This window comes from Entelurus aequoreus, linkage group LG24 (assembly GCF_033978785.1).
Source record: "Entelurus aequoreus isolate RoL-2023_Sb linkage group LG24, RoL_Eaeq_v1.1, whole genome shotgun sequence".
NCBI lineage: Eukaryota > Metazoa > Chordata > Actinopteri > Syngnathiformes > Syngnathidae > Entelurus > Entelurus aequoreus.
The window spans coordinates 20,688,787-20,715,902 of record NC_084754.1 but is presented as its reverse complement, the minus strand read 5'-3'; the positions used below and the strand labels follow the sequence as shown (position 1 = coordinate 20,715,902).

Here is a 27,116-nt window from a genome sequence, read left to right as displayed (position 1 = left end):
TGTTGACAGACGGGAGAGAAAAACCTCACACTCGAGAACCAACACTAGCGACACTTTAAACTTGCAGTCTAGTGTTGAAGACAAGTCCTTCACAAGGTATGAAAAGTGGCAAAATCTAGTGACAAACTTGATTGGTAACACTAGGTTGCAGAACTGCTCTAAGTCGTAAGGGTGACTGAAAAAAACTATTCACATCGGAATTCTGATTCTTTTTTATTATGATTCTAAATCAATCCAAAATTTTCAATGATCGATTTTTTTAAATACATTTTTCAAGGCATCTCTGAGCTTATTCTCTGCACGTATCGTTAGTCAGGTAACAGCCTCCGTAGTGTTTTGTTCCAGCAACCGGCGGGTCCGGTGCGTTGCTAAAGTTAGTGAGCTTGCTTTAAATATTCGTAATGAAAGACAAAATATACATTTATCCCCGTCTTTGCTGAAGGCAAATGTTTGGGCGCACTTCGGATTCTGTGATTTCTCAGGTAGGGAGGAGTAATTAAACTATCAGCAATTACTGTGCATTCCTAGTTAATTCCATTCAGTGCAATATCGACATGGTCATTTTCTTAAAGGCCTACTGAAACCCACTACTACCGACCACGCAGTCTGATAGTTTATATATCAATGATGAAATCTTAACATTGCAACACATGCCAATACGGCCGGGTTAACTTATAAAGTGCAATTTTACATTTCCCGCTAAACTTCCGGTTGAAAACGCCTTTGGATGATGACGTATGCGCGTGACATAGCCAGTGAAACAGAAGTATCGGTACCCCATTGAAGCCAATACAAAATAGCTCTGTTTTCATCTCATAATTCCACAGTATTCTGGACATCGGTGTTGGTGAATCTGTTGCAATTTGTTCATTGCATTATGGAGAAAGAAGCTGAGCAAGCAAAGAAGAAAGTTGTCGGTGCGAAGCGGAGTATTTTGCGAGGGAAGCCAGCAGCAACACAACACAGCCGGTGTTTCATTGTTTACATTCCCGAAAGATGCAGTCAAGATCGAAGAACTCGGACAACAGAGACTCTTACCAGGAGGACTTTGACTTCGATACTCAGACACCTGTAGAGAACTGGGACAACACAGACTCTTACCAGGATTACTTTGATTTGGATACACAGATGCAGACGTGCTACCGTGAGTACGCAGCTGCGCTTCCAAACATTTGATCGCTTGCCTGTACGTGTGTGTCACGTACGTAACTTTGGGTAAATATATAAGCTTTATGAACCTTGGGTTAGGTGAACGGTCCTTTGGGCTGAGTGATTGTGTGTGTTGTGCAGGTGTTTGAATTGTATTGGCGGGTTATATGGACGGGAGCTAAGAGCTAGGAGCTAGGAGCTAGCATAACAAACACTTAGGTGTTTGTTATGCAGGATTTATTTGTGGCATATTAAATATAAGCCTGGTTGTGTTGTGGCTAATAGAGTATATACTGTATATGTCTTGTGTTTATTTACTGTTGTAGTCATTCCCAGCTGAATATCAGGTCCCACCCGCCTCTCACAGCATCTTCCCTGTCTAAATTGCTTCCACTCCCCACTAGTCCTTCACTTGCATTTTCCTCATCCACAAATCTTTCATCCTCGCTCAAATTAATGGGGAAATCGTCGCTTTCTCGGTCCGAATCGCTCTCACTTCTGGCCGCCATCACTGTAAACAATAGGGAACTTTGCGGAAATGTTCAACTGACTACGTCACGCTACTTCCGATAGGGGCAAGGCTTTTTTTTGTCAGATACCAAAAGTTACGATCTTTATCGTCGTCATTCTCTACTAAATCCTTTCAGCAAAAATATGGCAATATCGCGAAATGATCAAGTATGACACATAGAATAGATCTGCTATCCCCGTTTAAATAAAAAAAAATCATTTCAGTAGGCCTTTAATAGCTTGCCTGCTGAGAGTGTGTGCAACCCTTGTCTAGTTTATAGAGGCATGTAGTTAGTCCTGGAATTGGCACCCCCTTTATAAAAGTCAATCAAATAAAGGTTTGACTCAAGAATCGATTCTGAATAGAATTGGAAATGAATTTGTAAGTTGTTATAAGACTCACATCTTTAAGTGGAAATGCAAATATGATAGAATGGTAGCGTCAGGTGGGGCGCTGCGCCATCCAAGAGCACAGAAATGCTGGGCTTTAAAACAACAGATAGAACATTTAACCGGTTAGCATTTGATCACAAGGCAGGGGAATAAATAATTTTCTAGGATAACTTAATTGTTTCCAAGACATTTTTTCTCATTTATGTTTTCCATGACTGGAAAATCAGTCATTTTCCAGGGTTTTCCAGGACGTGAGGGATGCTCGCTATTTAAATCTTGCACTTTCAGATACATTTATCAAAGTAGAGAACTATAAAAGACTTCACAGCTGATTTTCTTTTCAAATTTTTGTGACATTAGAACAAAATATTGCTGAAGTAGCCCTCAGGTTTTTGAGCTGCATAATACAGCAGAAAATTAATTTATGCGCAAAACTATGATTTGAACATCTTGGAACATGAACACATGATGGCACGTAGGCTATGGAATAAGCTACCTCTGAATATCAAGTCCGCCACCACTCTGGACTCTTTTAGAGCACAGCCGAGTCATACCAAAGACTATAAAAATGGGACCCATAACCTCCCTGCTTGGCACTCAGCAACAAAGGGTTGGAGTTGGGGGTTAAATCACCAAAATGATTCCCGGGCGCGGCGCCGCTGCTGCCCACTGCTCCCCAAGGGGATGGGTCAAATGCAGAGGACAAATTTCACCACATCTAGTGTGTGTGTGACAATCATTGGTACTTTAATCTTTTAATTTAATCTCAAGAACACAACGGACGTGACTAGGTTGGTAGAAGCTGGGGATCGAACCAGGAACCCTCAGGTTGCTGGCAAGGCCACTCTCCCAACCGCACCTCGCCGTCCCCTACGAAAGGCTATAAAACTATTATCTATTTCTCTCAAAATTGCAAACAGTTTTATCTTCCACCATGCTGGTCAAGTTGTTTATTGGTTATTGCTGAAGTAGCCCTCAGGTTTTTGAGCTGCATAATACAGCAGAAAATTAATTTATGCGCAAAACTATGATTTGAACATCTTGGAACATGAACACATGATGGCACGTAGGCTATGGAATAAGCTACCTCTGAATATCAAGTCCGCCACCACTCTGGACTCTTTTAGAGCACAGCTTAAAACTCAACTCTTTACCGCAGATGACTTTTGATTTATGTGTTCATTGTGAGTCTTAAATGTTTAGTTTAGATTCCTTTGTGTGTCTCAGTCTCTGTTTCTGTTTTTTTGTGTCTCTACTCGAGCTGCGCCCCAGGCTGATGTAACAGTTGGTTGGGGGGCGCATAATAAATGAAAATAACATAACATAACATAACATAACAACACACAGGAGTGAAAACAAGATTCAGGGACACACAGGGGATGCCAGAAAAGAGAAATACTTTGATGCTCTTTTTAATAAATCATTAGAGATTCTGTATAACATACACGCACACAAAATGACATGCCTCCCTTATGGCATACTTCAGGACGATAAAGTGAAATTACACATGATATAATTAATTCAGGCTAACTGTGTAAAAACAAAAATCATATTTGAAAGTATTGTATTTAAACTCTCCAAATCACTCAGAGAAAACTGTTCTCTGCACTTGGAAGCGTCAGTCATTTCTGAGCAACCAACACAACCCACACAAACCAGAGACAAAATATCTGACACATCTGAAGAACACAAAGTGTGAGATGTTTGTTTTCTTACAAGCCCATGGATTTAATTTGAAGTGAATTGGAAAGAAGATGAGAGCTTGACCAGCATGGTGGAAGATAAAACTGTTTGCAATTTTGAGAGAAATAGATAATAGTTTTAGAGCCTTTCGTAGGGGACGGCGAGGTGCGGTTGGGAGAGTGGCCTTGCCAGCAACCTGAGGGTTCCTGGTTCGATCCCCAGCTTCTACCAACCTAGTCACGTCCGTTGTGTTCTTGAGATTAAATTAAAAGATTAAAGTACCAATGATTGTCACACACACACTAGATGTGGTGAAATTTGTCCTCTGCATTTGACCCATCCCCTTGGGGAGCAGTGGGCAGCAGCGGCGCCACGCCCGGGAATCATTTTGGTGATTCAACCCCCAACTCCAACCCTTTGTTGCTGAGTGCCAAGCAGGGAGGTTATGGGTCCCATTTTTATAGTCTTTGGTATGACTCGGCTGGGATTTGAACTCCAACCTACCGATCTCAGGGCGGACACTCTAACCACTAGGCAAGACGCTTCACCCTTGCTCCTGATGGGTCGTGGTTAGGGCCTTGCATGGCAGGTCCCGCCATCAGTGTGTGAATGTGTGGGTGAATGTGGAAATAGTGTCAAAGCGCTTTGAGTACCTTGAAGGTAGAAAAGCGCTATATAAGTATAACCCATTTACCATTTAGCCTTGCCAAGTTAACTATTCATAAAGTATGTGTTTGCTACATTTTACAGCAGTGTTGAAATTACAATTGATTGAGTTTAATTTTGAGATAGCAAATTTTAGAGGACTATTACTCGGTTTTGGCTCGTGTAACATAACCTTCACAGCTAGCACTTACATTTGTTTTCTGTAGGGAAAATAGAAGTAGGTGGGAAAATGATCGATTCTTCCTGATTGGAAAGAGGATGATTCTGAATCGATGAATAAAATGTCTAAATATAGATTATTTATGTGTGTTAGAATAATACAAACTATACAAACGGCTCTAAAATGCTGATCCCGTGCAGGGACACATGGAGGGCAGAGGAGACGACACGTTATGTTAGTCACAGCACTAACCAAGCTTGATTGTGAGGTAGTGAAACATGAAAATAAATGTTTTTGCACTTCAACAGAAGTCCAACTGGAACCATGTTACAGCAGAGAGTAAACAACTACGAAAAGGAAATTAGCAAATAGATTAATAAGTCAGGAGAGGGAAACATATCCACAAAGTGCAACAAAGCTGTCAGCTTAAGATATGAATGGGTAATTAGAGAGCACACATCTCTCTGAGTTGAACTTTTACGGCGACTTGGGGCAAAGTGTCTGTGCATTCTGTGGTTTTAGAAGGCAAGAAAATTAAAAACAAGTATGAATTGTGAGGTGCCTAAAGAATCCCACATTTCAATAAGAAGATACATTTTTAGATGCACCACTTATGTTGTAGCTATAATAGCTATGTCTCAATTTGGTGGCCTCATCCTTAGTAAAGCTTATGGTTGACCGCCTTTTAACAAATTATTTAAAAACTGAACTAATCATCATATAATGAATCCTCAAAAACTATTTCTGAACTATTACATATATATAAAGAGAATCAGACCCTTCAGTTAAGAATAAGAATGAAAAAATGCATGAATGTGTTTTCTATTTGTGTTGGCCCTGTAATGAGGTGGCGACTTGTCCAGGGTGTGCCTCGTCTTCTGCCCGTATGCAGCTGGGATAGGCTCCATTACCCCTGCAACCCCGAGAGGGACAGAAAATGGATGGATGGGTAATATGTTAGAAAATGTAATACATAGCGTGTACATATCCAAACAACCTCTCATTGCTGAAATAACCAGCATATATAAAGCCAATTTTCAAATCAAAGTTGGCTAAAGTGCTTTACAAATCAGGTAAGTAGTAAACAAGTAATAAAGTATTTCACTTTAATATGTTTAAAAATACAATATGTCTCACTGATCTGGAGATAAGTCTGCCGACAGCAACACATTTACACAAGATAAACAACGTAAGCTTTATAATTTCATATTTTGTGAGTTTTCCTTTTCCCCACTTTGTGAACAACGGCAATGGCAATATCGCAAGCCTGAGGTTGTGAACACAAGTTTCATTCCATTGTTCTGTGTGGATATGGATAATTTTGCAATGCTGTAAGTGATGTTTTCTTTGTAAAGTCGAGCATCTTTATATATTTTATCTATTAGAGACTGTAATCGTGTTTAGAGATTAGCTGAAAATCAGCTTCCCCTACTTGAAAGACCAGCAGCTGCCAATGAAAGTCATGTAGTCATCGTCCACTCATGTTATATAAACTGAACAAAAATATAAACGCAATACTTTTGTTTCTGCTCCCATTTTTCATGAGTTAAACTCAAAGATCTAAAACTTTACCATATACACGAGCGATCTATTCCTCTCAAATATCGTTCACAAATCTGTAAACCTTTGTTAATGAGAACAACTTCTTTGCCAAGATAATCCGTCCCACTTGACAGGTGTGGTATTTTTAAGGTGCTGATTAAACAGCATGATTATTGCACAGGTGTGCCTTAGGCTGTCCACAATAAAAGGCCACTCTGAAATGTGTAGTTTTGCTTTATTGGAGATCTGGGCGGGGTCTGAAAAGCAGTCTGTATCTGGTGTGACCACCATTTGCCTCACGCAGTGCAACACATCTCCTTCACATAGAGTTGATCCGGTTGTTGATTGTGGCCTGGTGGAATGTTGGTCCACTCTTCTTCAATGGCTGTGAAAAGTTGCTGGATATTGGCAGGAACTGGAACACACAGTCGTATACACCGACCCACTGCATCCCAAACATGTTTAATGGGTGACATGTTGGGTGAGTATGCTGGCCATGCAAGTACTAGGTTGTTTTCAGCTTCCAGGAATTGTGTGGGCAACATGGGGCCGTGCATTGTCATGCTGCAACATGAGGTGATGGTCTCGGGTGAATGGCAACAACAATGGGCCTCAGGATCTCGTCACGGTATCTCTGTGCATTCAAAATGTCATCAATAAAATGCACATGGGTTCATTATCATAACCCTAGCCCCACCATGGGCCACTCCATTCACAACGTTGACATCAGCAAACCGCTCTCCCACATGACGCCACACATGCTGTCTGCCACCTGCCCTGAACAGTGAAAACCGGAATTCATCCGTGAAGAGAACACCTATCCAATGTGTCAGATGCCATCGAATGTGAGCATTTGCCCACTCAAGTCGGTTAAGGGGTCTCAAGTCGAGACCCCGATGAGGATGACAAGCTTACCTGAAACAGTTTCTCACAATTTGTAAATAAATTATTTGGTTATGCAAACCAATTGTTGCAGCAGCTGTGCGGGTGGCTGATCTCAGACAATCATGGAGATGCACCTGCTGGATGTAGAGGTCCTGGGCTGGTGTGGTTACACGTGGTCAGCGGTTGTGAGGCAGATTGGATGTACTGCCAAATTCTCAAACGCCTTTAGAGACAGCTTATGGTAGATAAATTAACATTCAATTCACGGACAACAGTTCTGGTCAGTTCTGCACGCTCCCTCACAACTTTTGAAATCTTTGGCATTGTTCTTTGTGATAAAACTGCACATTTTAGCATGGCCTTTTATTGTGGGCAGCCTCGGGCACACCTGTGCAATAATCATGCTGTTTAATCAGCATCTTGATATGCCACACCTGTGAGGTGGGATGGATTATCTTGGCAAAGAAGAAATGCTCACTAACACAGGTTTAGACAGATTTGTGAACAAAATATGAGAGGAATAGGTTTTTCATGTATATAATAAAAGTTTTAGATCTTTGAGTTCAACTTATGAAAAATGGGAGCAAAAACAAAAGTGTTGCGTTTATATTTTTGTAACATAACTAAATCTTCAACTGCGGACTATATACATAATATTAACACAAAGACCTATACACTTCTTTCGGATCAGTCAAAATAAATCAAACTATAATAGGCAAATCTGCATATAGTTATACAAAGACTCATTTTGACATTTCTAGGCAAAGCAGTGAACAAATAATCATATCCGTGATGATCCTGTAATCACATAAGTGATAAAAATCCCATAACACTATTATACATCAGCTCCTTCCAGCTCTCCTCTAGAACTACCACCAACAATGATAGAAACATGACTAAGACCTTTGCAGTTTTTAATCCTCCATCTTTACAAAGCCTCACATTCCCTCGGATAACCCCCACTGTACAATGACTGCACTGTCAGTTATCCTGTACATCATCCTCACTAGCACCTACTCAGAAATTATAACGCTATTTTTGTGCCTCTGAGAAACAATTACAATATTAGAGTTGTTATGTTAAAATAATATAAAAATGATACTAATAAATGTAGTCAAACCAGCGATCCAAGACACATGCTTTTTGCCTGAAAATATAATGCATTAGTATTCTTTCCTATTGGCATCCAGGAAATGCACACAACATAACGACAAATGACTATCGGCACATATTTCTTTACAAATGTATTCTTATTTTTGGGGGATTTCCAATTAGCTTTTCGTCTCTGCACTTACCTCTGTCCTTATCTAACATCTGTTATATTCATTGACATCTGCAATTGGAACATCTGCTTGTCATTTTATTTTTTCTTAAGAATACACAGTTTTGTCGTATTTTCCGGACGATAGAGCGCACCAGGATATAAGTCGAACCCACTACATTTTAGAAAAAAATAAATATTTTCCCATATATTAGCCATTTTTTTGCATACCTTAACTGTTTCCAAATAGTGTCTGTATCACGGCAGTAAAAACAACTGATCAAACACAACACAAGTCATTGTGGTGGACCCACTGGCTGTGGAAGTTAGCTCTCTAATCAGTAAATTCACAAAACGTCACCATGGAGTCATTAATTCTGTTTAGCTGAGGAGTTTGTGAAACTGTAACAATGCAAAAAGAATGCCATTGTAAGTTAATAATACTAACACAGGCACCCATAGACATGTTAGTTTATTAGCTAATACTAACGACGCTAGCTTTATTACATTACGATAGCGGGTACAAATATGCATAAAAACACTCCTACAGAGATCACACATGGGGCCGTTTAGTAAGAAGAAATGTTTTAGTTAAACTGTGAAAATGACAAACGTTGCTTGGAGTGATAAATGAATAATCTTTTTGAGCAGAAACATTATGGATGATTTTACTTCTGGTTTAAGGCATCAAAACAGGAATTATATTTTCAATACGCAATACCTGCAGTAAGTGAACTGGTATAAAAAGTGGCGCCATAGCAATACAAATAACACACAATTTCAGTCCTAAGATTGGGTGTAATGCAAACAATTGAACACAAAACATTATGAGTGTTGACAGAAAAACATACTATAAATTAGCCGTACCATTTTATAAGCCGCAGGATTAAAAGTGTAGGAAAAAAGTATCAGTTTATAGTCCAGAATTTACGGTAAATTGATTTTTATAGACAGTATACACAGCACTTCCCAGGAGGTTTAGGGTTGTAGGGCATTGTATAACAAGCTGTTGTGAGGCAACATTTGTAGTAACAAAAAATTGTGTGTATTTATTTGATCAACCTAGAACCTTAGTTTGGCACATTCTACATAATGTATTGATATAGTAATCAATATAGAGAGTACAGATGTTTTTGTGATGGATACCTTGACAAAATATACAGGCTTTTTTGATCAGTACCAATCAGATCGGCCAAAGAATTGCATAAATAAAGAGAGGAAAGGGAAGTGTTTAAAAAGGAAGAGGGTCTCTGGATTCTCCTTGGAACTACCGCTTGCTATGACTCCTGCAAGTCAAAGGCTTGGCTGCATTGTTTTTGTGCATCTAGATCGCCGCTTTTACGCCAAAAGCCTCGCCTTTTCGTGCACTTTCAGGTACATTAACTGGGCTTGTGAATGTGCATCATGAAGACGAATGTAGAGTACCTGTCCCTCACTTGAAATGTGTACCTTGTAGAAAATTGGTGCACAGCTGTACCAAACCAAACGCTGTAACTTTACATTACACTCCTAGAAACGAGTGAATTTGATACCACGTCCCATTTACAGATCTGATCCAGCACTGTACAGTGCAAACATTTTAGTCGCGTTAATTATTGGTATCGGGACAACCCTAGAGGGGACTAATGATGCGGTTAAAAATGGGGGACATTAAGGTCATGGTTGGTCTTTACCATGCCGAGTCTCCCAAACCCTAAGTGTCTAAGATGCAGTTTAAATTGATGAGTGGACAAGCAGGGGACAAGTTAGGAGGACTGGAGCCCCGTAGAGGCATCTTCATCCCCCCGCCATGCCTCCCCGCAGGACAATCCCTCAAAGTCTTATATGTGTGTGTGCGCTGTAAGTAGGAGGAGCAGAAGGCCTGGACACAGCAAACCCCCCTCTCTCCTCCACCCCACCCGGCCCCCTCCCCCAGTCCATGCAGGAGGCAAACAAGATATATACGGCCAGGAGGACAAAACCCCCCACCCCAGCCCTTGACTCCGCAGGCGCTCCACACCAGGGCGACCCGATGCCACGCGAGTCCGCCCCTTGCCAAACAAAGCCAGCGCCGTCCGTCCCAACCTGACTCTGCGGGGTCCACACCAACAACACCATGCAAAAAGACTGCACAGCCCCCATGCTCAATCATATTTAATTTCGTCCTTCGGCAGGTGGGACAAGTTAATAATCTATTCAATTACAGTAGGACAAGGGCGGGGGATAAATCACAGAGGGGTCCAATCAGAACTACTGCCTTTGTAAGCCACTGCGTTTGGATTTTTCACTGGGAAAACAAGACAGTATATTGTAGGGATGTAACGATAAACGGTAACAATGATGACCGTGGCAAAACTCCCGACGATTATCATTACCCTTTAAAATTAAAATGATCAAAAAACTGAGATCAATAACTGCAATTTGATAAACTCACAGATACACTCATTACTGTCTGAGCAACTAAGATATTCAATTGTAAACACTGAAACAATAAGCTGTGTTCTCTTGAACGGAATTATGATGATTGATCTTCCCTCAGAGGAAAAGAGATTAAGGTGTTTTTAAGGTGTGTTCGAAGACCACTGAACAGTGTAGAACGGAACACAGAGGCCAGAAAAAATATACATAATTATAATTGATTTTCTGTATAAAGCACTTTTCATTTTAATGAATCTTAAATTGCTACGGTACAAACCAATATTTAAAACAATAAAAATAATTAATACAAATAAAATACTAAGACTAAAACACTATCAGTGATGCAAAGGGAACACAAGACATGCAAAATAGTGGGTTTTCTAACAATGTCTATTTATTTTAGTTACCGTATGTTTAAAAAAATATAACTTGATCAAAAAAGTTCAGTGTGTGTGTATAACTACTTTTTGAGCACATTCAACAATACCACAATAATAATGATAACCATGATAATTATGGTCAAATAACCGTGATATGGAATCCTCATATCGTTACATCCCTAATGAATTGTTACACACCTCAATACAATATGTCTTCTACACCTGGAAGAAAGAGAATCCATATGGACGCACTGTCTGCAGACTAACCAGCCGAACATCTACGCAACAGTAAGTAGGCCTTAACCAATGACTCATTCTGTACAGAATTACTTTTACTGTCAAAGACAGTAGGGCAGGATCAAGATCAGGATCAACTGCTTACTACTTTTGTTGTACACCATGGGCTCATCCACCAAATAAATAAACAAGATACCTGTACAGTGCACTTCGATCAATGTCCTCGATAATTGCACAATTTGACAACCCAAAAGACCAGATTTATAATTTTTCAAGCTACCACAGAAAGAAAGACAGCTATGTGAGATATATATACCTTCTAGATTATTTAAAGGAGACTGTGGTCAAGATGCCAATTGTGTACCTCCAGTGTAGTTATACACAATATAGATTAAAAATAGTTTTTTTTTGTCATACAATGTGACCATTTTAGTCATGTACAATTAAACATTTGAAAACAATGCTTAATTTCATCTAAAATAATAAAACACACTATGGTTAGTGTGAAATATACTTACTGATGTATTCATGGAATGCAGGTCTTGTGAATTTAGTTTTTTAGAAGCTGTGCAAAAATCTTCATAGAAGTGGTTTCAAAACCACTTCAAAGATGCGTTATCCTTAAACTTTATATTTTAGTCGACAAAATTTACAGTAATTTTAGTCTATTAAAATGTTGAGGAATTTTGTTGAGTAAAACTTGACAAACTAAATTAATTTAGATGTCTAAAATATGACTAAAAGTAAAATACATTTTCGTCAAAAGACTAAATGAAAAAACTACTGTCAAAATTAACACTGCTCCGCTCCAATCCTGTGTGCATTGCTTATGTCATCAGAACATTCGGTTTCGCTGTTTCGGTGATCAAGTCTTTTCAGTGGCCGTATTTTCATTGCATTACTAGTTAATAGTGCACAGATAATAGGTTATCTGTGTTTTTCAACCACCTTTCCGCAGCACACTAGTGTGCCGTGGGAGATTATCTAATTTCACCTATTTGGGTTAAAAATATTTTTTGCAAACCAGTAATTATAGTTTGCAAATTATTTGTTGTTGTTAAGTTTCGGTGCTGTCTAGAGCTCGGCAGAGTAACCGTGTAATACTCTTCCATATCAGTAGGTGGCAGCCGGTAGCTAATTACTTTGTAGATGTCAGAAACAGCGGGAGGCAGTGTGAAGGTAAAAAGGTGTCTAATGCTTTAACCAAAAATAAACAAAAGGTGAGTACCCCTAAGAAAAGGCATTGAAGCTTAGGGAAGGCTATGCAGAACGAAACTAAAACTGAACTGGCTACAAAGTCAACAAAAACAGAATGCTGGACGACAGCAAAGACTTACTGTGGAGCTGAGACGGCGTGCACAAAGTACATCCGAACATGACATGACAATCAACAATGTCCCCACAAAGAAGGATAAAAACAACTGAAATATTATTGATTGCTAAAACAAAGTAGATGAGGGAAATATCGCTCAAAGGAAGACATGAAACTGCTACAGGAAAATACCAAAAAAAGAGAAAAAGCCACCAAAATAGGAGAACCAGACAAGAACTAAAACACTACACACAGGAAAACAGCAAAAAAACTCTAAATAAGTCACGGCGTGATGTGACAGGTCGTGACAGTACACCTACTTTGAGACAAGAGCTATATTGATGCAAGGTTGGTTATGGTTAAAAGTCATATCCAACAATTGCGACAATTACTTTTTACTGTCAACTGAGTTTCGTTTTTTAATGATTTCTGCCGGTGGTGTGCGTCCGGATTTTTTCAACGGAAAAAATGTGCCTTGGCTCAAAAAAGGTTGAAAAACACTGATATATATATCCATTCATACTGTAACGACCTACTGGTGTTAATGTATCGTGCCTGAAAGGGGACTGGCAGAGAATGAGGAAGTGTTGTTGTGTGTCTCGTAGTGAAGCACAGAGATGGACGTGTGTGAATGGTTAGGAATGTTGGAATTTGGCCAGTTAGCATAAGAGTGGAATTTTTTTTTTTAAATAATCTGACTTTTTGTGACTTCTTTTGGACCCTACATTATCTTACTTTAATTTATTTTCACATTAAAAAAAAAACCTCAATTTTAAAGTGAGGCACACTGCCACAATCAATTACATGTAGGGGAAACCCTGTTTGAAAAAGCTTTCATGACTGGTTATCTTGTTGAGGTCTCCTTGAACAGTGTTCATATTGAATCAAATTAAAAGGGAAATTTGAACAATATTCGTCTTGACGTCAAGCTCAAACATACTCTGATACATTGTAAGTTTAACTTACGTTTCCATGGTTGATGAAACCGTGTTCTTTAGCGATGCGGTCAGCCTCCTCAGGGCCCCCATTAATATGGACAGCCCAGTCGTTTGTGTAGACCTCTGCGGTATCAATCCAATTCAGTTCTGCTGTCAGGACAAGGAATGTCCATAAGTGCAGCAGAGCCACCCTGGAATCCATGAAAAGTAGAACACGGGGCAGTGCGTCCGTCCGTCTATCCAGTGTTCCAGGCAAATTGGAGCTCTCCCTTAGGGTGGTTAAGTGGAACAGTGGCCTAGAGATGACAGAACACAGAGCAACCTATGAAAATAAGCGTTTTTAATTGTCTCACTTCTAAGTCGGAATTACTCACATATACACAAACCCTGAACTAGGCAGCATAGTCAAAATAATTAAGGCCTTTGCCAGCAAACATCAAATTGCCTTAGTAACTACAAATGCATGGTTGTAGATTATCAAATTGTATCCATCCTATTAATAACACATGTCCATGTATTACAAAAAAATAAATTAGATATTGTTTATTAAAAGTTTCCATTCCAATTTCTAATAAGAATTCTGCCTTTATTTCAGCTAAATCAGTATTATCTTACATGGGACATTTAAATGGTAAATGGTTGTACTTGTATAGCGCTTTTCTACCCCTTTTTAAGGAGCCCAAAGCGCTTTGACAGTATTTCCACATTCACCCATTCACACACACATTCACACACTGATGGCGGGGTTTTTAGGATAAAAATACACTATTACTCGTAGATCTATGTGCGTCATAGTTGTAATGTTGTGGTAACATTAATTTCCCCAAATATCCTACTTTTTGAATACAAAACAACATTCATAAACAATGGCAATTGGATATGAATCTCCATAGATGAGTTACAATACGATTCACTAACAATACTTGATTGGCAACACAACACTAAATTGGCCCTAGTGTGTGAATGTTGTCGTTCTATCTCTGTTGGCCCTGCGATGAGCTGGTGACTTGTCCAGGGTGTACCCCGCCTACTGCCCAAATGCAGCTGAGATAGGCTCCAGCACCCCCCGCGACCCCAAAAGGGACAAGCGGTAGAAAATGGATGGATGGATACTTTTCAAAACATTACAATTCAATGCAATTCAATGCAGATGTAAGCTTTAGATGGTGAAAGGAAAATCAAATGTATCATGTATCATGTCAGAACAAGGTCATGTGTTTATTTTTTAAATAGAACAGGCGGTTCCTGTATTATTAGCAAATAGTAGAACTATCAACTTCAAAGCATTGCAATTCATAAACTTAAAGAAAATAAGATGCAAATTATAATTAAAACTGTAAATGTATTTTCTTCTGTTGATTCTTAGTTCAGTTGTATTTTTATTGCGTATACATTGTTAAATGTTAAGAGTATCAAATTTGATCAAACTACTCAAGGGTTGTGATATTCAAGAACAAACCAAATCTATTGACTGGCTCATAAACATGAACGATGGGTTTATTTTTACTTGAAGCGTGACAGTGATGAAACATTTAACACAAACAACAAAATAAGGCTGAAACGACGCGTCGACGTAGTCGACGTCATCGGTTACGTAAATACGTCGACGCCGTTTTTGTGCGTCGACACGTCGCATATTTACGTCACACTACCGTCATGGCGGAGCGCAAAGCAGACTGTGCGAGCGAGGGGGAAAAAATCACGCCAAAAGTGGTCAAAAGTGTGGGAGTATTTCAATACACAGCCTAATAATGTTGTTGTATGCACACTGTGTCGAGCGGAAATGGCCTATCATAGCAGCACAACGGCTATGAACGAACATTTGAAAAGAAAACCATCAACCATCAACTAGTCAATCGTCCGCGTGAGCATACGTTGTCATCATTACACAAAAACATGAATGTGTCATTTGTATCTGCTAGGGGTGTAACGGTACGTGTTTTGTATTGAACCGTTTCGGTACGGGGCTTTCGGTTCGGTACGGGGGTGTACCGAACGAGTTTCTAAGCTAAAGCTAACTTTAGCTGCTAAAGTGTTAACAAGCTGCTTCGCTCCTTCTGCGGCTGCCTCTGTCTCAGCACGCAGCATTGTCCCACCCACACAACCATCTGATTGGTACACACAAAGCATTATCAGCCAATCAGCAGTGCGTATTCAGAGCGCATGTAGTCAGCGCTTCAGCGTGGAGCAGATAGGTGTTTAGCAGGTGAGCATCGGGCAGCGGACTCTCCCCAAATGATAATAAACACCTCCCAGTCAACTACTAGTAACATCACTATGAGCCCGTTGACCTTCTAGGAATATAAACTGGAGCTCAGCTCACTCGCAGTCCTGGCTTGAGGTGAAGGCTACCGGTAATTAGCTCTCAGTTCCAGCCACATCGACCCTTTCTGAGCGCCTATTTTCAGCTGCTGGGAATATTGTAAACAAGAAAAGAAGCAGAGCATGTAGACATGCTAACCTTTCTTCATTACAACTGTTAGTCACTCACTGGAATGAGTAGAATTGGTTATTGTGTACTGTGTTGGACTGGATGTTTATTTTGCACATTTTAAAAGCAATACTTAATGTTTACAGTGCTCCAGAATATTTAGATTGGCACTTTTTTGTATTGGATGTTTATCTTTATTTTTGCACATTTTAGCAAATAAGCAATACTTTCACTTTTGTTGAAATGTTTACACTGTTGTTACAGAATATTTCATTTTGCACTTTTTTGTATTGGATGTTTAGCTTTATTTTTGCACATTTTAAAGCAAAATAAGCAATACTTTTACTTTTGAAATGCTTATACTATTGCAGAATATTAAGATTTGCACTGGATGTTTACTTTTATATTTGCACATTAAAAAGCAAATAAGCTACTTTTAATTTAGTTAAATGTTAAAAGTTTTAAATGTTTACATTGTTACAGAATATTTTGTCATGTTGTTGTCAATGTTGACTGAGTGGCCATACTTCTTTTTTTTGTAAATAAAAGCCATGCCTTTTGAAAAAACAGGCCTACATTTATTTTTTCATCTTCGTTTTAAATTAAAAAAAAATCGGTAAAAGGAAAAATAATCTATAGATGAATCGAAAAAATAATCTATAGATTAACCGATTAATCGAAAAAAAATAATCGATAGAAAAATAATCGTTAGCTGCAGCCTTACAACAAAATGTGTTATCAGTACAAACTGTTAAAGAGCAGACATTCAGTAGACAGGGGACTGCCTGTGAGGAAAGACTCATAGCAGCACCGATTGTACATTAAGGACATTAAGACTGTTCCTTGCTTTAATATCTACAAAAACAATAAAAATAATTGCTAGATTGTCGCTGGTTGCTTTAAAGAAAGAAAGTCAGCAAGAGAAGTTGAAAAGATACTACATTAGCAAGACAGTGAAAGTGTGTGCGTGAAAAAGAAAACTCAAAGACCAGCCTTACTTTGCTTTTGATTTGTTTACATTGTGTGGTGCCTTCCGTGGTTGGCTAGATTTATGGTCCGATAACTTATGGATTGGTCTGTGATTGCTTCTTTTGGTAAGTAAATCAAAATTATTCAAACTTCAGCAGGCCGCAAGGAAACAAGTTTATTATTATGAAAAAATAAATATAGAGTTGTAAAGGGGGAAATATAAGCGTGAGGGATGTCAAGTGTGGCGGGAGAAAGGGTTAAATTGCGTGACTCGCGAGGTCTTCAGCACAATGAACAGTGTAGTAGATTGCTGTGATTACCTCGCAGAGTTGTGGCTAAGATGGAGATGAAAGTCTTTCAAATCAGTGTCCTCGTCTTGGCAGTTGGTAGGTCTACTAACAATAGCGTCCTTAGCCCCCTCATCGCCGGCTTGAATGTCTCGATGCCGTCACAGCAGTGCTCAGATTAGTCGTGCTGCCGCTACTTTATCACTGCTTTCCAAACGTTACACATGTACTGAAGTTTTTCAACCGATCATTCTTTTTAAAAAAATAATCCAAACATTCACCACACTTTATATTTATATTCGGTGGTGCATTGTTTGTACATTATTTCGGTGCTGTCTGCTATGTTGCGCTGTCGTCAGTCGCAAACAAGAACAGTATTCTCGTATAACGTCATCACAAAAGTCTTGCAAGATTCGAGCGGCCATATTTTGTATCAGATCTACAATCAACCTATTGATGACCTTCCAACCGGACATCGACTGATCCATACTATATATAGATCGATCCAGAGGCTCACCAAACGATGTATTCACATTTCTAAAGTTAAAATCGGTAATCGGTCCTATACAGTCGTGGTCAAAAGTTACACTTGTAAACTTGTAAAGAACATAATGTCATGGCTGTCTTGAGTTTCCAATAATTTCTACATCTCTTATTTTTTTGTGATAGAGTGATTGGAGCACATACTTGTTGGTCACAAAAAACATTCATGAAGTTTGGTTCTTTTATGAATTTATTATGGGTCCACTGAAAATGTGACCAAATCTGCTGGGTCCAAAGTATACATACAGCAATGTTAATATTTGGTTACATGTGCCTTGGCAAGATTCACTGCAATAAGGCGCTTTTGGTAGCCATCCACAAGCTTCTGCTTGAATTTTTGACCACTCCTCTTGACAAAATTGGTGCAGTTCAGCTAAATTTGTTGGTTTTCTGACATGGACTTGTTTCTTCAGCATTGTCCACACGTCTAAGTCAGGACTTTTGGAAGGCCATTCTAAAACCTTAATTCTAGCCTGACCACAGAACTTTCCTCAATAAGGTCTTATCTTTGTCCATGTGATGTCAGATGAAACAAAAATTGAGCTGTTTGGCCACAATACCCAGCAATATGTTTGGAGGAGAAAAGCTGAGGCCTTTAATCCCAGGAACACCATGCATACCGTCAAACATGGTGGTGGTAGTATTTTTTCTTTTAGCCTTTATTTTCGTTTCAGCACTCCTTCCTCCCTTGTTTTACTTCTTGTTGGAACGCTGTTTCCACCTGTCCCAGCTTGGTGCTTAGTTTCACCTACCGAGAAGACTATTTAGGATGCTTTTTATGCCCAGCAGCGTCCTTCTGACATTGATGATTTATTGTTTCTCATATGCCACAGTGAATGTATTGTTGTTATTTTTGCCTGCTGTTTCTAATGAAGGGACCATTTCAGCTGCACGTCACATGCCGTCTTTTTATTCTGGGGTCAGGAAAACAATCGCAATGCACCACTTTGACACAATTTTTTTTTTTGATGTGTGATTATGTCTGTGCGTCCTGTGTTACTACCCTCAGTCCATCCGGTAGCGTGGGAAAATGCAACTGTATTTCAGTTGATTAGCCACATGTGGAAAAAACAGCAAACAGAAATCGAAAAAGAAAAGGGTACACCAAATAGCAAGTCCAGCTCCAAAGCCCCTGCAGGTCACTCTACCAAACCCATTTATGTCCACGGTTGCTGTGAGCACAGTCTCCACTGGAGCAACTTTCACCCACCAGCTGCTCGCCAATGCAGAGAGAATCCTTCCACCTCAACAGAGGCATACCACAAAATCAATGCACTGCAGTTGACTGTACGTTTTTATTGTCAGTAGAAATGTGTCCATTTTGTGTTGAGCAGCTTAAAAAACTCATAATGTTTAATAAACAAACATTTACTAGAGTAAACAAATCGTCCACTTCCATGTTGATAGTATTAAAAACTTGAAAAATTATCTGTCTAATGTTTACTTATTAAAGATTAAAAACAACTATCTGCAATTATGGTAAATAAATCATTTATTTAGATGGATACAATGGATAAATAGATAGATATATACACACATGCACGCGCACACTGAACCTAAGGACTATTCTGATAAAGTCCACTTAACCAACAGCTGCTGGTGTGCAACTGCTTTTATCGACATATCTCGCGCAGTCATAAAAATGTGTATTTTAGATATACTGTATTTGGAAACTATAACCATGAATACATGACAATAAATCCAGCCATAATCTGATCTTAAAACGGCATTCGAACCACTTAAAAGTAAACACAGGAGAGCATGTCACCTTTACCAAAGTACTTTCTTTCAATGCAACCTGAACAAGAAATCAATTTACATTGAGAACAGGATTCATTTCATGAATGCCAATGGAACTTACCTTCGTACATTCCATTCACACTTTCATGCAATTCTCAAATGTAGCAAACATACGTATTTGGAGAAGTCCCACACAAAAAGGTGAATAGGCTCTAACCCAGTACTTTCTTGCATTAAGGCAACAGAGCAAAATTGCATATTATTCCATTGTGCTCAGTGATATTAATGCATATGCCTTTTGGGATAGTTAAAAAAACAACATTATCCTTCCAACAGACCTGCAAAGAATAGATGTAAAAATATAACTTATTGGCTGAGTTTGAGTCAAATGCAACATTACCAGCACTCCAGTTCTATTTCAGGCTGCCCCCAAGTCAAATCAACACCCACCATGTGCTATGGGCTGCCCTCTAAAAGGAAGCACAGCGGTGTATTGCAGCAAGTGTGCGGTACCCCTGACAAGTGAGCATTCTCTCAAAATTGAGAATGCCGCTCAGTGTGACAGAAAAAACAAGTATTACATTTGTGCTCAGTCAGTACACTGACACACAGCAGGAAAACACCTGTTATCGGATATGAACTGGAAATTGTGCATGAAAACTAAAAATGAATAGCTCCACAGTCGGCTCTGTCTTTGCTCTTAGTGTCTATGCTGTCTGTGATGGAAACACTTGATATAAATACTGTCTAGGGAAGTAGCAATGGTAAATAATATCCCACACTGTGATTCAAAGTTTAAACAAACAGCACTCTCATCCAGACCCACACCTCCCGCCACCTGAACAGTTTTTTCCCCTCTGCCATCAGGCAAATGAACAATAACTCCTAACAGCAGCTCCTTGAATTCCTTCTAAGTCTATCTGATAGCTCAGTCACAGCTCTTTTTATACCAAATATGTGTTATATGTGTTTTATGTCGCACGTTTGCACCAAGAAAAATTCCTAGTTTGTGAACCCGTTCTCAAACAATGGCAATAAAACTATTCTGATTCTAATGTTTGCATTTTTTTCTGTGTAAAACACACCAACACTCTTGGTCTTTGTGATTGATGACTTACTCTGACAAAATGTTTATTATCTAAGCCAGGAGGTTATGTAATCGCTGCCATAAACTATCTATTAATTGAGTAATCGGATAAATTAATCGAGTAATCGGATAAAACGTATTTCCTAGTCTCAATGTGTCTTTTAGGGAAAATAATACATTTTGTAACCGAAAAACATTTCCACTGTGCTGGATTCCATCTTCCACTCCTGGACCACCAGTGGTTTGGCCTTATAAGTTAAGTTAAAGTACCAATGATTGTCTCACACACACTAGGTGTGGCGAAATTTGTCCTCTGCATTTGACCCCTTGTTCCACCCCCTGGGAGGTGAGGGGAGCAGTGGGCAGCAGTGGTGGCCGTGCCCGGGAATCATTTTCAGTGATTTAACCCCCAATTCCAACCCTTGATGCTGAGTGCCAAGCAGGGAGGTAATGGGTCCCATTTTTATAGTCTTTGGTATGACTCGGCCGTGGTTTGAACTCACAACCTACAGATCTCAGGGCGGACACTCCAACCACTAGGCCACTGAGTAGGTTATACTGAGCACATTTTTATCCTGCCATTTTACTGCAATTTAACTTATTTTGACCCTTCTGACTATTTATTTTGTGCAAGTAAGGTGTCAACTGTCATTATTTGCTGAGAGTAGTGATTGCATCAATCAAATTACATGTCTTGACTTATTTGGGGTCTATTTACTTGATTTCTGTTATGAAATGTGTTGGTGATAATTACTTGCGAGGAGCATAAGAGTTGTTCTATGACTCAGCTAGGGCTGCAACAACTAATCGATTAAATCGATTAAAATCGATTATACAAATAGTTGGTGATTAATTTAGTCATTGATTCGTTGGATCTATGACAAATTGGAAATGGGACTATGAAGGACATGCTGTCGTCATGTAACTGAGATAAGGCTATTTCAATCAATCAATCAATTAAATATTATTTGTATAGCCCTAAATCACGAGTGTCTCAAAGGGCTGCACAAGCCACAACGACATCCTCGGCTCAGATCCCACATCAGGACAAGTAAAAACTCAACCCAATGGGATGACAATGAGAAACCTTAGAGGGTACCGCAGATGTGGGGGGGACCACATCTTAAGCAAAGAAGTCAAACAATGTACTAATATGATCCAGTTTAACAAACTGTTCAAATTCAAAGTGTTCACAAAGTACAAAGAAGAATAATCTTGATCAACATCTTGAACCTTATTTAAAAATGAGATAAGCTATTTCGTCACATAATGTGAACTATAATTTACATAACTATTTATTCATGATAACTTTATTAATTTATTCACTTACTCATTTGTCTATTTCATTTTTTAATGTATTAATTCACTATTGTGTTACAAATTGATTACAAACAAATGTGTTAAACACCGCTAAGATACGAAAGGGTGTATGATTAAGTAAGCTCTGCTTCCTCCTACTCCTTTTCAGGCATGCTGTAATGACAAACTGGAAATATTTGATGTATCATATTGTAATTGTATGCATATTCGAAATGACACCATAACTATTTACCACAAGTAGAGCATGTTTCCCTAAAACCAATGACCATCTTTTGTGTCTTTGTTTGCTTGATCACGCCCACTGCTGTGGAGTTGACGGCAAACTTGATGTTCATGCGATAAATGGGGACACAGTCATACGTATATAGGGTGTACAGGAGGTGGCTCAACACGAAGCCCTGAGGGGAGCCAGTGCTGAGGGACAGGGTGGAGGAGAATAGTTGATCCACCAAGGGCTGCAACAACTAATCGATTAAATCGATTAAAATCGATTATAAAAATAGTTGCCGATAAATTTAGTCATCGATTCGTTGGATCCGTGCTATGCACATGCGCTGCGGCTACGTCTCATGAGGTGGCAGTAAGCCAGCCAATGATGTGTCATGTGCAGCTCACGTGACGATGTCGTCTCCTTTGCCTGGAAACATTCGAAAAATGGCGGAGGAAAGCAGTACCGATAGTTCAGCTGAGAAATATCTGGAGGTTAATGCTTCAATGGAGAAAAGTGTATGACCTAAGTTGTCAAAAGTGTGGGAACAATTTACTTTAAAGACTTCAAAGAAGACAGTTTTCTGCAAAATGTGCGGCATGGACCTCGCATGGCACGGGAGTACAACATCACTTCGAGAGCACCTGAAGAGGAAACATGTTGGAGCCATGGATGAAGGGAACTCACAGTACGTAACTTTTTAAGTCCATAGTCCGGGTACATTGAGCCGTTGTGTTTTTAATAGTGACCTACTCAGTGGCCTAGTGGGTAGAGTGTCCGCCCTGAGATCGGTAGGTCGTGAGTTCAAACCCCGGCCGAGTCATACCAAAGACTATAAAAATGGGACCCATTACCTGCCGGCTTGGCACTAGCATCAAGGGTTGGAATTGGGGGTTAAATCACCAAAAATGATTCCCGGGCGCGGCACCGCTGCTGCCCCCCTCACCTCCCAGGGGGTGAAAAAAGGGGTGGGTCAAATGCAGAGGACAAATTTCACCACACCTATTGTGTGTGTGTGTGACAATTATTGGTACTTTAACTTTAATCTTTTGTTAACGAGGACATTTTTTTAAGGAAGCGCAGCAGCAACTGTTGTGTATCAACTTTCAGAGTGATACGAACTTTTTGGAGCAAGATGGCGCCCCCCGTGGCTGATGTCTTTGCGTCGTCCTCCCGACAACAACTACGTGTTTTATTTATTATAGTCCTAATTTGCATCCTAAATGCAAAGTTATTGCACGCAACAGTGAGTTATAACAGAGATGAACTTCTGGATTTCGGAAAAGCTCACCATGAGCTCACTTATAGTCTGACGGACTTCAACTTTCTGCTATGACGAGACCCCGCTAACCACAGCCAGACCAAAACAACAACAAGGCGGCGAGGCAAGAGTGCGGGGCTACATGCTAGACTAAAGGCTAGAGCTACACAACCACCACTACCTAGCCTGCTGCTAGCTAACGTGCTGAATGAGCTGAGAACCAGGATTACATTCCAGCATTAACTGAGAGAAAGCTGTGCTCTTATTTTCACAGAAACCTGACTTTCAGACAGCATCCCAGACTCTGCCATCCAGCTAGCAACGCACTCAGTCTACAATGGAGACCGGACAATGGCTTCAAGAAAGGCGAGAGGTGAGAGGCGGCGGCGTCTGTGTTTATGTGAGTAACAGCTGGTGCTCGGACGTACAGGTTGTTGAAAGACACTGCTCGGACAACATTTAGTTTTTGATGGTGAAATGCAGATGGTGAAATGCAGACCCTTTTACCTGCCAAGGGAGTTCAGTGCAGTGTTTATAGTGTCTGTGTACATCCCGCCACGGGCGGACTCCACAACAGCGCTGGGGCTGCTGCGTGACATCATCAGTAAAAAAGAGACCGCACACCCCGATGCTGCGTTCACGGTAGCTGGGATTTTAACCACCGCAACCTAAAGAGTGTCCTCCCGAAATACCATCAGTATGTGAACTTTCCTACGAGGGAGAAAAACACTCTGGACCAGGTGCACTGCAACGTGAGGGGAGCTTACAAAGCTGTACCCAGACCACACTATATCCAGCATACAGACAGCGCCTCAAGCAAGCCCCCCCCCCCCCAGTGAGTAAAACTGTTGAAGTGTGGCATGAAGACACTGAACTAGTGCTTTAGGACTACTTTGGGAGTACAGACTGGGACATGTTCAAAACTGCTGCTCAGAGGGATGACGGTACTGTGGACATAGAGGGATATTCTTCCAGTGTAACTGGCTACATCAGCACGTGTGGAAAACACTGTGCCCACAAAACAATACAAGATCAAACCAAAATCCCTGGATTAACTGTGATGTTCGGTCCAAGCGACATGCCCGCTCCACTTTGTCTCAGGCAACGCTGAGGACTACAAGAAGGCCAGATATGACCTGCGTGAATCCATCAGCAAAGCCAAGTTACAATACAGACTAAAGCAGATTCCCGGCGCATGTGGCAAGGCCTGCAACACATCACAGACTACAAGCAGGGGAGCAGGGGGGGTCACAAACAGCCAGCCCTCACTGCCAGATGAGCTGAATGAGTTCTATGCCCGCTTCGAGGTCCTCAACACCAACCAACAGAGAGGGGTTCTGACTACGGAGCGCACGCAGGACCCACCACTCACTGTGACAACAGCAGAGGTACGTACAGTTCTGAGGAGAACAAACCCATGGAAGGCAGCCGGCCCAGACAACAACCCTGGCCTGGCCCTCAGGGTCTGTTCATCAGAGCTGGCTGACGTACTTGCTGACATATACAACTTGTCACTAGCACAAGCTGTTTTGCCCACCTGCTTCAAGACCACCCCCACCATGCCCCTGCCAAAGAAAACCACTGTGACCTGTCTGAATGACTATCGCCCCGTTGCACTCACCCTAATAGTGATGACGTGCTTCGAGAGGATAGTCATGTCACACATCAAGAAGTCCATCCCAGACACACTGGACCCTCTACAGTTTGCCTACCGGCAGAACCGGTCAACTGAGGATGCAGTCAACACCCTCACCCTCTTGGAGGGCAAGGAAACATATGCCAGGCTATTATTCATCGACTACAGCTCTGCTTTTAACACGGTCATCCCACAAAAAATCACTGCTAAACTCCTCACTGTTGTCTGACACCGGCTTTATGTGACTGGGTGCTGAACTTTGTCACAAACCAGCCCCAGTCAGTCAGAGTCTGCAACCAGACATCTGGCACAAAGGTTCTAAGCACAGGGACCCCCCCAAGGCTGCATGATGATCCCCCTGTTGTACATCCTCTTCACACACGACTGTGTGGCCTCCCAGAACAACACCAGTATCATCAAGTTTGCAGATGATACTACGGTCGTCGGACTGATCACCGGGGGAGCTGAGGCAGCATACAGAAGGGAGGTAGCGGAACTGGTGGCCTGGTGTCAGGATAATTATCTCTCCTTGAACACAGACAAGACCAAGGAGATGATTATTGACCCACGGAGAAGGAGTGCACAGTACACACCTCTGTAGATAGGGGAGACAGAGGTGGACAGGGTGAAAACCTTTAAATTCCTCGGGACCCACATCAGCGAGGACCTCACCTGGGTTCACAACACCCAACAAACAATAAAGAAAGCCCAGCAGCGACTGTACTTCCTAAGAAGACTGAGAAAAGTTGGCATGCCACACACAATTCTCAGCAACTTCTATAGAAGTACTGTTGAGAGTGTCCTTTCCAGCTCAATCACGGTCTGGTATGGAAACTGCGCTGCTAAGGACAGGAAGGCACTCCAGCGAGTGATTAAAACTGCTCAGTACATATCAGGAGCAGCCTTCCTCTCACTACAGGACATGTACTCCACCAGGAGAGCACACAACATCATAAAGGACAGTACACACCCCCAGCCCAGTCTCTTCAGCCTCCTACCATCAGGCAGACATAAGTCTTGTTGTTGCGCTAAAAAAAAAGTAAAAGTAAAATGATTTTACCTTGTGTCTGGAAATATATGCATAAAGTACGAGCAGTGGATTCACGTAGTTGCCACTAGCGTTAGCACGAACAAGCAGAGTGAGGCAATCCCTCAGTGGCTTGAGTCCAGGTAGTGCTTCTTTTTTGCTGTAATAGAGGTCCGCTGTGGCATCTTTTTCGGTGTCATCACAATTAAAGACTTGCTGCGGAACAAAGCCCCCTTTGCTGATAAAATCTCAGAAATGAAGGCCCCGCAAGCCAAATGACCTCTATTACAGCAAAAGAGAAGGCACTACCCGGACACAAGCCACTGAGAGATTGCCTCACACTGGTAGTTTGTGCTAACGCTAGTGGCAACTACGTCCGGAATGTAACAAAAATTGTGCATTTATTTCCAGACAAAAGTTTAACTAATTTTACTTTTCGCACGCCAAGACATGGTCCGTACAGAGAGGCATATCTGGCGTGATAGGCCATTGAGGCATTTGTGAATCGAGGTTCCATTGTACTTTTTTTGTAGTTGGTCCCTCACAGGAGAGTTTGGTCCAATACTCTTTACATATGCTTTACAAATCCTAAGGGTTTCGAAGCCGTTGGTTGGGCAACTTGATCTTTCAGCTATCTACATAAAATTTCAACTGGATTGCGGTCCGCAGACTGATTAGGCATATTCTTGAGCTACTCCTCTGAAATTATGTTGGGAACTTGGTCTTGCATTCTGGGCCAATGTCATAAAGGAAGATTCATCTGTACTATAACTGTAGGGATGGTGTTCTCTGGGTTTTATTAGGCATTCCTCTGCCTTCAACCATGGTGAGTCGAGTTGATGCATGGCTCAGTTGGTAGAGTGGTTGTAACTTGTCTCCTTTGCGTCATGTGGTCCCAGCTCCCTGGAAATAATTAAAGTAGCAGTAGAGTGGAAAAACAAGTTGCCTCTATATTGAAGCTATATTATTATATGTATGATTTATGACACCAAAACACTTTCAAAGTTTGCGAATAAATAGATAAGATCAAATTAGTATAAATCTTACAGAGATTCCCTCGCCATTTTGAAAGATAATGATCGTGTGACATCACG

The 27,116-nt window shown here is 40.7% G+C and overlaps 1 protein-coding gene across 1 annotated transcript in view; it reads right to left on the bottom strand.

Moving 5' to 3' along the window:
* Positions 1-27,116, bottom strand: part of furinb (furin (paired basic amino acid cleaving enzyme) b) — a 189,569-nt gene that overhangs the window by 156,593 nt on the left and 5,860 nt on the right. Inside the window, exon 2 of the mRNA XM_062035290.1 lies at positions 13,542-13,809. Coding sequence (XP_061891274.1) covers positions 13,542-13,715 — 174 coding nt within the window. The 5' untranslated portion in view covers positions 13,716-13,809. The remainder of the gene's footprint in view (positions 1-13,541; positions 13,810-27,116) is intronic.